Here is a 12,348-nt window from a genome sequence, read left to right on the forward strand (position 1 = left end):
ATCCTCGGGTAACAATGCTCACTCGCTGTACTGTATTCATACAGGTTCAGGGTTGTCATCCTAGGAGAGAAAGCGTGTTGGTACTATAAAATACCCCCCCCCCCCCCTATTCTCTTCTCTATAACATATGGGTAAAATGTTTTTTAATTCACAGATAGGAACTGAGTAGAGCTGACAACACTGCTTTACACAAGACTGAGAGACAGGATCACTTGATTTTTTTTTTTTTTTTGCACTTATCGAATAAGTATAGCAAGATGCTCTCAATTTTATATTTCACAGACCAAAACTAACCAAATAAGTATAACTAAAAGCAACATTTTCTTTTTTTTTATAGTTTTGGATAGAGTGGAGAGGGATCAGAACACCTGGCATGTTATTATTGTTGTTTGTGCCCCTATGAGGGAGATTCACCCTCTTTATTTGTCCTACCATTATCATTGAAAGTGAAAGTAAAAGAAAATCCTAAATTGTGGGTTGTCCCCAGAACAGTAATAGAGGGGAAATCTTCCAATGGAGACACTATTTCTGGTGACCTGGGGGCCCCAAGGGATTTCCTTAATTCGCACAGATTTCCCCTCGTTTCCAGTTTTAGCTATGGGACAGAAAGTGAAGGGAAGTCTCCCCAATGGCCCACAGATGGCAAAATAAACCTGACAGTGGTTATAACCCTCCCTTACTTAATATTAGGGTTTACATACAATTTAAACTGTATAATTTTCCTAGATATTCTGCAGTAAATGCATATATAAACGGTGAGGCAAAAGTTCAGCTTTAATAGATGAAACAGATTTCAAAATCCAACCTTTTTCTAATAAAAATTTGTAATCTTCTGTATATAAATGTTTTATGATTACTTTCCTGGTTTTCCAAGAAAACAAAAAATTATGGCACAAGATGAATTAGTCATGCACAAATAAAATCAATGTAAGACATATACTAAGTAAAATCATAGTGGCTAACAGAACATTTTTTACAACAATTAGGTTTGAATGCCGCCATCTCCTTTTAACCACTTGCCGACTGCCTAACGCCGATCTACGTCGGCAGTCAGCCCCTCACAGGCAAAGTGACGTAGGGCTACGTCACTAGCTTGTGAGGGTCTAGGGAGCGAGCGCGCGCCCCCGGAGCCGCGCTCCCACTCCCGCGTGGTCACGGACCCCCCCGCGCGTGTGACCGGCGGACCCGATGTCCGCCGGTCACTCGGCGATTGGCGGGGGAGAGGGAGAATGTCAGGCAGCTTGTGTAAACAAGCCACCTGTCATTCTCCTTGCTGTTAAGACACTGATCACTCGGATCTAGTATGTAGATCCGTTGATCAGTGTCCTTACAGCTGAAGCCACAGCCAATCACAGTAGAAAGCACGCCCCTAGGGATACACACAGCCCCTCCCTCCCAAATAAAGTTAACCCCTTCACTACCAGTGTATTTTTACAGTAACAGTGCATATATATAGCACTGATTACTGTAGAAATGTCACTGGTAACCCCAAAAGTGTCAAAAATGTCAGTCAAGGGTCCGATCTGTCCGCCCCAATGTCGCAGTACCGCAAAAAAAATCGCAGATCGCCGCCATTACACGTTAAAAAAAAAAACAACAAAAATGACAAAAATCTTTCCCTTTGTTAGTAAACGCGATAACTTTTGCGCAAACCAATCAAAATACGCTTTTTGCGATTTTTTTTACCAAACATAGGTAGCATAAAACAAATTGGCCGAAAAAGTTAAAAAATTTTGATTTTTAAATTTTTTTGGGGGGAATTTCATATAAAAAAATGTGAAAAATATTGCTATTTTTGCAAAATTGTCGCTCTTTTTTTGTTTATAGCGCGTGATCAAAAAATCGCACAGGTGATCAAATACCACCAAAAGAAAGCTCTGTTTGTGGGAAAAAAAGGACGCCAAATTCGTTTAGGTACAGTGTCGCACGACCGCGCAATTGTCCGTTAAAGTCACGTAGTGCCGAATCGCAAAATACCCCCTGGTCGGAATGGGGGTAAAATCTTCCGGGACTTAAGTGGTTAAAGACAACACAATGGTCCTGATGCGCAAGCATGCAAACAGAACAACAGAAAAGAGCTAAAGTTACCTTTTTATTAGTTTGTCATCAGTCTCCGCTGATATTAAATTTTACCCCTAATCACATTTTCTTAACATTTCCAATTAATAAAAGAGGTTTAATACAGAAATTCATATAAAAAATAATATTTAAAAAAAAAAAAAAATCACCAATCACCATTGAGGACCTATGCTAATTTTCTTCACCAATATAGCATGTTCTTGTCATTTCCCACCAAATCCTATCACATCCTCCTAAGCTGTTTACTCCATACATTGCAGCTTGGAAAAAAAAGATCTGGAGACATTCTTTACTGAACAACAAGAGCTCAGAAACATACAGTTTGACCATAAGGCCTCCATCTCTAATACAATTCAAAGACATGTTCTAAAATGTCCTACTAGTACAGGGTTCCAAAAACACTAAACAAGTTATTTCCACAGTACTCGTCACTGTGTTGGAGATGTCAAAAACCCAAGGGAACAATGTTATATTTACATTCTGGAGATGACCGCTTTTGCTAGGTTTTAATATTAGGGTGAAGGTAATTTCCCTTAAAATAACTGACATCTAGTTTCAAAACGAACTAGCAGCTTTCCACCTCCATCTCACTCTTATGTCAATAAAATGTTACAGAAAGTCACTGCTCATACATCTACTGAACTGAAGCAGACTTCTCTTCCTATTAGTGTCTGGATTAACAAAGTCAATGAATTCAAAATCATTGAGAATCTTACAGTGGCCTTAACCATAATAAAGAACAATTTTAATAGACTTTATCTTGACATCAGAATACCGCTAATTACTTGAATCTCCATAGGCTTTCCCTATGGCTTGATTTTGCACAGTCTAAGGTTGTCGGGCCTTGTCCATCATTTTTCAACCTCCCCCAACTACCCAACTAACCTTGTCCTTCCCTGGCATCCCCCCCCCCACCTGTTTTTCCCTTTCCTCATATGTCTCCTTGATGTGATCTCCTCTATCCCCCCCCCCCACTCTTCATTTTTTCTGATTCTGCTTTATCCCACTTACTAGCCTTCTTTTTATGTTCCTTCATTATACGACCTACCGATTGCCAGCCAATGGTCTACCCATGACTAGGGGTCCACCCTGATGGACGGATGCCTCATCAGACTTAATCTATGATTTCATTCTCTGGATGGTTTTTATATTTTTTTATATACTGTTTGTTGGTTTTAAGCTTGTAACATAATACAATACAGTTGCCAAAATATACACTGCTCAAAAAAACCTTAGACTTACCGGTGACGGTATTTCTAAGAGCCTTTGAGGACAGCACCTGGAGAGAGCGCAGCTCCACCCAATTTTCCCAGGAAACACTGCAGCCTTTAAAATCCCTCCTCTTCCACCATGCCTTCAGTTATAGAGTAGCCTCCGACATGTTGGAAAACAGAGCACATAACAACAAAGAACCATAACAGACCATTAATTAATATTTTAGAAAAAAAACCCAGGGAGAGTAGCAGCTGCTGTCATGAAAGGCTCCTAGAAATGCCGTCACTGGTAAGTCTAACTAAGGTTTTCCCAAACCATCTTTCAGGACAGCCCCTGGAGAGGATAACCGAGAAACTTATCCTAGAACGGGACCACTGCTTGCAACACCTTCCAACCGAAGACCTGATCTGCAGATGACAGTAAGTCTAGCCTATCGTGCCGAAGGAAAGTAGAAAAGCTGGAAGGTCGCTCGCTTGCAGATTTGTTCAGGTAAAGCACCAGCCCTTTCAGCCCAAGAAGGTGCCACTGACCTTGAAGAGTTGGCAGCAATACCCTCAGGAGTTTCTTCCCCCTGGGCTATGTAGGCTTCTTTGATTGTCCACTTAAGCCACCTTTTCTCCATGGAAGATTATGAAGAGTGTGTTTGATTTCCTGAATTCTTTGGTTAAGGATAGATATTGCACCAGACATCTTCTTACATCTAAAGTATGAAAGGTCTCCTTCTGAGCATTAGCTGGAGCCGAAGAAAATGTAGGTAGTACTATTTCTTGAGTACGATGAAAAGCCAAAGAAATCTTGGGAAAAAAAGCCTAATCCGTTCTGAGGATTACTCGGTCCGGAAATATAACTAAAAAAGGATCTGCGACTGACAAGGCCTGAATTTCACTGATTCTTCAAGCCGAAGTGATCGGTACCAGAAAAATGGTCTTTAGAACTAAATTCTTCAGATACACTTCCTCTACAGGTTCAAACAGAGTCTTGGTGAACCCTTATAACACAAGAGACAAATCCCATTTGGGAAAAACTTAAGGGCTACTGGTCTATTTTGTGCTAAAGTCTTGAAAAACATAATAACCAAAGCTTCCTGCGATAGAGTTTTCTAAAAAAGAATAACTGAAAGAGCCGCCACTTGGGTTTTTAGGGTGCTGGCTGCCAGTCCCTTCTCCATTCCTTCATGGAGGAATTCCATAACTGAAATTATACTTTTAACTTGAAGTCCCTTGAAAGTACACAAGGAATTGTATTTCTTCAACACCTTCATGTAGATAGCCCTCATCACCTTTTTTCTTTTGTTAATTTAAGAAAATAGCCCTCAAACCACTTTTTTAAATACATTGACTCAGAGCAGAATAAAGTCAACTTTTTTTTGGGGGGGGGGATGGGTTTTGCCCCCAAAACTCAGCTCTGTTTTACTATGAATCAAGTTTATCATTAACTTGCCTTAGACTTATGCCACTGCTTACCTCTATAGAAAACATTACTTGACTGTCTGCTTCAATAGCTTTGGAATCACTGAACTTGAACTAGACTACCGATCAAGAGTTCAGACTTCATTGGCTGCATGCTTATTCTAGTGAGCTAGAGGGAAAGCTGGCCATGCACTGTGAGATTTTGTTTCTTTCAGCCGGTGGGTTGCTTTAAGGCCCCTTTCACACATGTGCGATATGGGACTGCAAAGTCGCATGACAAGTCATACTGCATGATTTCCAATGAGTACCGTCCATACCTGTGCAACTTTAAGTCGCAACGACTTCAAAGTAGTCCATGCACTATTTTGGTCCAACTTTGATGTCCATAGACCTCAAGATTACACAGGCATTGCTTCAAGTTTAGTCAAAATCGCGGCCAAATCGTGCGACTTTTAGGCTCTATTCACACCTGAGCGTATTATTTTCAGGTGTTTCTTTGGGTGTTTTTCAGGCATACTCGCAGGCCTTTGGAGGCAGGCATTGATATCTGACCAAAAACGCTTGTAATCTGCCAAAAAAGAAGCTTATGTACTTTTTTGAGCTTCAGGCGTTTTGCTTCAGGCAATAAAACGCTCATATGTGAACAGGGGCCATTGAAATGAATGGGATTTTGCCTGTTGGGCTTTTTGGAACTCCACAGATGAGCGTTTTATGAGCTGAAAAAACGTTCAAGTGTGAACAGGGCCTTAGGTCGCACAAGTGTGAAAGGGGCCTAAAGCGCACAAAATGTTTGGCACAAAATGTTTTCTTCATTTTCTTTTCAGTTTTCAGTTGGGGGGGGGAGGAGGCAGACAGGACCTCACACTGAACACATTTTAGCTGGTTTATCTTGAACCAAAATATATTAAATCAGTATATAGCCAGCTGAATTATCTTTAAGAATGATTTTAGAAATGGCAGCCAGAATATTTCCTATACAGGCTTAATCTGTGTAATGTACTTATGCAAATACCAGTGTTTAGAATTCGGGAACAAAGCAGTTTTTTTTTTACATCATATTGTCTATCTAATGACTCAATTACTGCACAGAACACGCTGACTCATCTCTTCAGAAAAAAACTACAAAAACAGAGCTGGAAAATGCATCCCTCCACACATAGAAGTGCAATGTTCTGAAAAAGAAAAAAAAAAATCTACACTCTTCACTGCAATCTGTTGCACCTCAAACAGAAAACAGTGCCTAAGAAATGCAGGAGGTAATGATTTACGTTTTAAAAAATGGATCAGAAAACCACATAAAGAACATCAGCAAGCTCAGCTGGAGTTAGATCCAGCAAATTCTGTCTTCCATATGTTATGTGAAATAATAAAATAAATTAGATCCAGAGATTTCACAAGGGAGTATTTGCAGGCCCTGCCAAAACAACCTATAAGGGATTACCAGCAGTGGTCAGCATTACATAGAGCATAGTGCTAAGGCTAAATGCTTTACATAGCAGAGATGACTTCATCCACAGCTGACTGCTGTCTCCACTTCAGCAGAGTAAAATTCCAGTATTTGCCTGTACCATTGACAAGGCTGATATTTCTGCTGCCAAGTTGTAGGAAACTAGAGTAACCTTTTGGCTGAATAACAAAATACCATAGTAGTTAAGGGAATACATGTCACACCCAGGATTAAAGTATATGTCCCAAAGCGACTTCCTGTTTATAGCTGTTTTTTTATTGTATGCATCATCCTTAAGTAAATGTTCACAAGTGAGCTATATGGCATAAAATGTGTAAAAGAATGTGTATTACAGCTGTATATTTTAATCTATTTCATCTCAACTCCCCAATAGAGTTAGGAATAAACATCCCATTTATTTTGACACACCTAAGGACCCATTCACAATAGAGTGCACACTAAACTGCTGCGGTTTAGTGTGTGACCAGCAGCCATTTGGGCTGAAGTTCCTTGTGGCAGGAGCAGTGTGATGTGCATTTAATCGCATCACACAGCTCCCTTTTTTTTTTTATTTTGAACTTTATGTGAAGTGCACAAAGTGCATAGCGCTTGCTGTGCGGTGAAATGCTGGGTCATTCAGAGAGGTGCGATATGCAAGCATATTGTATAACATTGCACAACTCTGGAACACACAGAAACATCACATTCTGATGTGAACATGGCATGCATATAAATATTGTTTTCTGTGTGTCATTAAAGTTACCTGTGTTTACCTACAAGGAAAAACGCAGGTAATTGCACATAGTGTAAACAGGCCTTAAATCATCACTGATGCGGTTAGTTATTTTCCAAAGTCGAGAGGGTTCAGTTGACTGCAGTATTTATACGACAGTGTATCTGGAAGGTCTAACTTCTAGTGAGTCAATAATGTGGCATAATTGCACAGTACATAGTGCAACAACAATGAAACATTACTGAACTTACAAAGTTCATACCTAAAGCCTAGTACACACGATCAGAAAATTGGATGAAAAATACCGCTTTTGAAGTGACCATACGATAATCTGATACTTAGTACACAGTTTTTGAGAGCCAGTCACAACAGTTCATCCGAAATTATCCGAAGGGAAAACCATGAAAATGTTTCTCGTACAATTTTTGTTTAATCAGTACAGTTTTTGCCCAAAAGAAATTGGTAGAGCAAGACCACGTATGCACGGAAACAAAAGAATACATTACAATACGATAAAACACATTTCCCCACTTCCAAAGTTGTATTCTGACATACAAGAATTTTTGTAAATTTAGTAATCTCTTCAGTTTGGTATTAGACTAGCATGCATAAAAAAAAAAAATGAACCATCATTCGCACGATATCCTCATCATGTGTACGAGGCTTAAAGTGGTTCTAAAGTCAACATTAAGAAATTCTGTAACACGCTGTGTTACAGGAATATATCATCTACAGTGTGTATCTTTGTGTAAAATTATTGTGATAAATACCTTATATACAGTGCCGCATGGCGCTCATGTGACCTGCCAGAGCTCTCCTTCCCTGCTTCGTGCACTGCAGAGGAAGGGGATGAGATCCCCCGCTGACGTCAGCCGTGAGGAGAGGAGGAGAGCAGTAGGAGGTCATGTGAGTGACCAGCGGCACTGTAAATAAGATATTTATCGGAATAATTTTACACAAAGGCACACACTGCACATGGTATAATCCGGTAACACAGCGGATTATAGGATTTATTAATGTTAATACTACAGACTCCCAAGTTGACAGGCAAGGAGGGAAGGGTAGAGGAGGGAGAGAGGAGAACAGGGGATGACAGAGGCACATAACAGCTGCCATGATTACCATGGTCACCACAGACAAGGAGGACCCAGAAACTGGCACGATCAACCCGTTTTTTTTAGAACAAAGACCGCAAATGACACAGAACAAGCACTGTGTTGTATAACATGCTTTTAAGGATCGGGATATATATTTTTTCAGGGTTACAACCACTTTGAGGCTGAGTTCACACTTTTGCGAATTGGATCCGGGCTTCCCGGCATCTAATTTGCATGTCAGGAGATTGTGACCGGCACTCTATGGAGCCGGTTCACATATCCCCGGAACAGCTCCAGAGTGAACTGCACAGGAGTCCTGTGCGTCTTCTGGTCCGTTCCAGGTCCGAATTCAGCCAAACATTCTGACTGAACTCAGGCCTAAATTGGTGAACAGGGACACACCGGACCCCTGCTGTGAGCTACTTCGTGCGGCAGTTTGAACTCAGTGTAAGACAAACCACTTTCAGAAACAGCATCAAAAATTCACTGAACTGGCAAAAAAGCATAGAAAAATACACCTCCTAAATTTTATACATAACAAATTAGATTAGTTACAGCATCTCCAGATATAACTCCATTTTTTGTATGTTCTTTTTTTTTTTTTTTTTTATACAATAGGAAAGAGTAAAGCCTAGGACTTTTTTCCTCTCTTGCTTTCCCTGTGATGCCTGGAATGAGGGATAAAGTTGTCAGTATGACAATACAGAGTTAAAAAAAGACACTATCAAAAGTTCTAACCTTTCCCCATTCTAAAACAATGTTTCCTATTTGAGAGATTTCACGTTTTTTCCTGTCCTGAAAGGAATAATAGTATCTCTTTAATATCCCTAATATTGACAGACAGCAATAAAAACCCAACAAAGACTCTACCCCTTTTATGCTCTGTTCAAAAAAAAAAAAAAAAGTTTTGGTTAGGGTTGAGCCTTTAAAGCATTGGGGGCTGCTAGGTAATAAAATAATACCTCCCAGAAATGTTGCATTAGTCAAAATGTATATAAAATATTAAAAGCAATGATGAAAAAAAGTTTAATGAAAAAAATACACATGAAACCAATCACATTTAAGCCATGCTGACTGGCATCTTAGCTTGACTCCAAACTTTGACATTTATATTTGCTCAGTTACCAATAAAGGCTTTCACTTAACTCTACGTTTTCTGCTTCACAGTACACAGTACAGGGTTCTTCTATTGCCAACGAGAAAAGTCATTAACGTAAGACTGTTTCCTATGGGCTACTCCAGTTTTTCCTTTGAATCAGAAGCAAAAGAAGCACTAAACTCCAGACTGAAGTGAAGGTTCAATATTTTTCTTTTGAAGTTTTCCATCAATTAAGTCATGTTATTGTAATGATTTGCCTGTGGACTCAACCACTCCTGAACAAAAAAGAATCAAGTGTATCTAAAAATAATAATTACCCTGCTCTTAGAGGAAAGAATTGAACTGTGCTACAGATCAATTCAGCTTAAGCTAAATCATTGGGTATAGTTTTCCTTTGTTTACAAACTGAAAACCCTTTAGGATTTATTAAGATCACATTTTCCAGAAACCACTGACTGCTGTTTAAAAAAGAAACAGATTCAGAATATATTTTGCAGAGTGCACATCACATATATGCACTGGAGGCCTGTGATCAAAACAAGACAGATTGTTTTGATTTTACTGATAATAACATAGGAAGACAACATGAATCATTATGAGAAACACTACATCTGACACTTCAAAGCTACTAAATTAACACTGTCTCAGAGGCACTGCCATAAATACAATTAAAGAAAACTGGATATTGCCTTATGGCGTACTAAAAATAAACAGAATGTAATTGAATAATACATTCAAATTTTTCCTATTTTCAACTCATGTATGGGGTTATATTAGTTAATGCTATTACTTGAAGTGATTGTAAACAATCACTTTGCAAAACAACCCATTACATGTTAAATAGAAATAAAAGGTAAAACATTTTTGTATAGATATAAAAAACATTTTAAACACCTTTTTTCCCTTTTTTATAAGTAATCACATTCCCTCTGTTCTCAGCTGCATAAGAGCTGGGGGGAGGAGAAGCAGCAGCACACTGAGCTATAGCGGCCCCTGCAGGGGTAGCGCTACACAGAAAACATAGGTTCCGATAACTCTTTAAAAGAAAAGTTGGGACTTTTTTTTTTGCATATTTATACTTACCTAGGTGAATGCAGCATCGGTCCGATGCTGCATCTGTCCACCGCTGGCTCTAACGCTAAGAATAGAGCGAACAAACACCATTACTCCTTCAGTTCTTAAAGCTCCCTGAGCAGAGAGCTGCCGATTGTCAGTCATAGCTCTCTGCTCTGCCCCTCCTCACTCATTGGAGTGCTGGGCTGTGGAGGGGGCAGAAGTGGCCAGCTTAGGCTCTAAGCGGCTCGCTGAGAGGCTTAGCCGGGTGTTGGTCCAGGCATTTGGGGGGATCCCGACTTCATTGTCTCGATCTTGCCCGAGCCTGGACCGTCTCTGTGGCATCAGTCAACAGAGGGCTTCAGCCCGCTGTCTGCTGAAAAAAGGTCACAAGACGAACTGCACTCCTGTGATCCACAGGAGAAGTACAGCCAAATGAGCTTTGGCTGTACTTCTTTAATAAATCAGGCTCAGAGACAGAGATCAACATATCTACAAAGATGATAAAGATCAATTACATCACCCTTACTGGGGACTATTTAGTGGTGCAGTGTACAGGAAGAATTTATCTTTTTCCTCACTTGACTACAAAAATCTCATTGGTTAATATGGGTTTTTACAACTTGCCTAAAGTCACTGCATTTGCACTTTCCTATTAAATAGGCATGTTACTGTCTAATAACATCTAATTTGTTTAAGCTAATATTTACATATTAATTCCACAACTAAAGTTAAAATAAAAACCAAAGTTATAATTACAATTCCTTACTTGTTCTCATTGCTGGCATCATATCGAGGCATGGGATCATAGTCATTGCCATTGATATCAGTGCTGGCCAGAGGATCCTACAGCCAAAAAAAGAAAAAGGCTAAATAAATCATAAGATCATTATTAAGCCATTATCTCACATGGCTCATGCATATATTAAACAGTTCAACTCAGCACGTAATTAGGTTAGCAATTGTCCCTGTGCATTTCTGATGATTTGCAGGCTGTCAAGTAAAGGAATTCACCAACTGGCTTGTTTGTGAAAAATTAAAGATGGCAGAAAGCCCCATGATAATCTTGAAGTAACCTATAGATTTTATTGTATTACAACATTCAAACTGTTGCTTATTCAACTTAAGGCTGGGTTCACATCTATCCGTGTCCACTTTTATGCATTTTTAGTGGATTTTTTAACATGCATTGTAGTACATTTTTTATGCATATTCAATTGTACATCATAGCAAAGGAAAATGCACAGAAAATCGGAAATGGTTCATCTTTACCAACACAGTGCACAGATGTGAATGGGTTTATTGGATTCAATATATTTTAATATAATTTGTGCGTTCAAAACATACCTAAAAAGCATGGGTGTGAATCGAGCCTTAAGCCTGTGAAATACTAAAATTCAGGAAACTGTTTGTATAAAAAGAAAGGTATGCTATAACATACAAATACAGATATTTATATATCAATATTTTTTAAAAACCTCAATACTGGACACTGTCACCCCCTTTCAGATTTCAGTTTTGTCACACTTTGAATGACAATTAGTATCAAAAAAGGAAAGAAAGCGGGGCTTTACCGGTGTTGACTACCCCATTCAGTATAAAACATATATCAATCCTAAAAATTCTTACTTTATTCATATCCAATAAAATTAAAACCAATCATGACAAAAAGAGTCAATGCAAACTATTGCACACATTCATTGAACAATCCAATCTATAAAAAGTAACCCCCCTCAATCTAAAGAAACTTGATCTCTCCCACAGATCTGCTGTAAACACAGTATGACCAATGTGCACGCATAGATTGGATTGTTCAATGAATGTGTGCAATATTTTGTATTGACTCTATCTGTCATGATTGGTTTTAATTTTATTTGATATGAATAAAGTGAGATTGATGTATTTTTTTACTGATTGAGGTAGTCAACACTGGTAAAGCCCTGCTTTCTTTCCTTTTTTGATACTATACGCTCTTTTGGGGTGTGGTGTTGGTATGGTTGGCTAGGTCAATATAATATATAATTTTGAATGACAATTACTCAATCATGCAACACTGTAACCAAATGAAATGTTATCATTTTTTGAGACAGACAGCTTTCTTTTGGTGATATTTAATTGCCACTCAGTTTCTTTTCTGTTTCTTTTTGCAATATAAACAAAAAAATAAATACCACAAATTTTGGGAAAAAAAGTTAGTTTCTAAAATTTGGCGAATA

The 12,348-nt window shown here is 38.8% G+C and overlaps 1 protein-coding gene across 4 annotated transcripts in view; it reads right to left on the reverse strand.

Moving 5' to 3' along the window:
* PCSK5 (proprotein convertase subtilisin/kexin type 5) overlaps positions 1–12,348 on the reverse strand; it is a 684,033-nt gene that overhangs the window by 480,745 nt on the left and 190,940 nt on the right. For 3 of the 4 annotated variants that reach the window (XM_082244075.1, XM_082244077.1, XM_082244076.1), the window contains exon 5: positions 10,902–10,978. The exons of the other annotated variant lie outside the window; for it this stretch is intronic. In XM_082244075.1, coding sequence (XP_082100201.1) covers positions 10,902–10,978 — 77 coding nt within the window. The remainder of the gene's footprint in view (positions 1–10,901; positions 10,979–12,348) is intronic. 4 annotated transcript variants of the gene reach the window in all.

The sequence above is a fragment of the Pelophylax lessonae genome (assembly GCF_965119305.1).
Source record: "Pelophylax lessonae genome assembly, chromosome: 1".
Classification (NCBI taxonomy): Eukaryota; Metazoa; Chordata; class Amphibia; order Anura; family Ranidae; genus Pelophylax; species Pelophylax lessonae.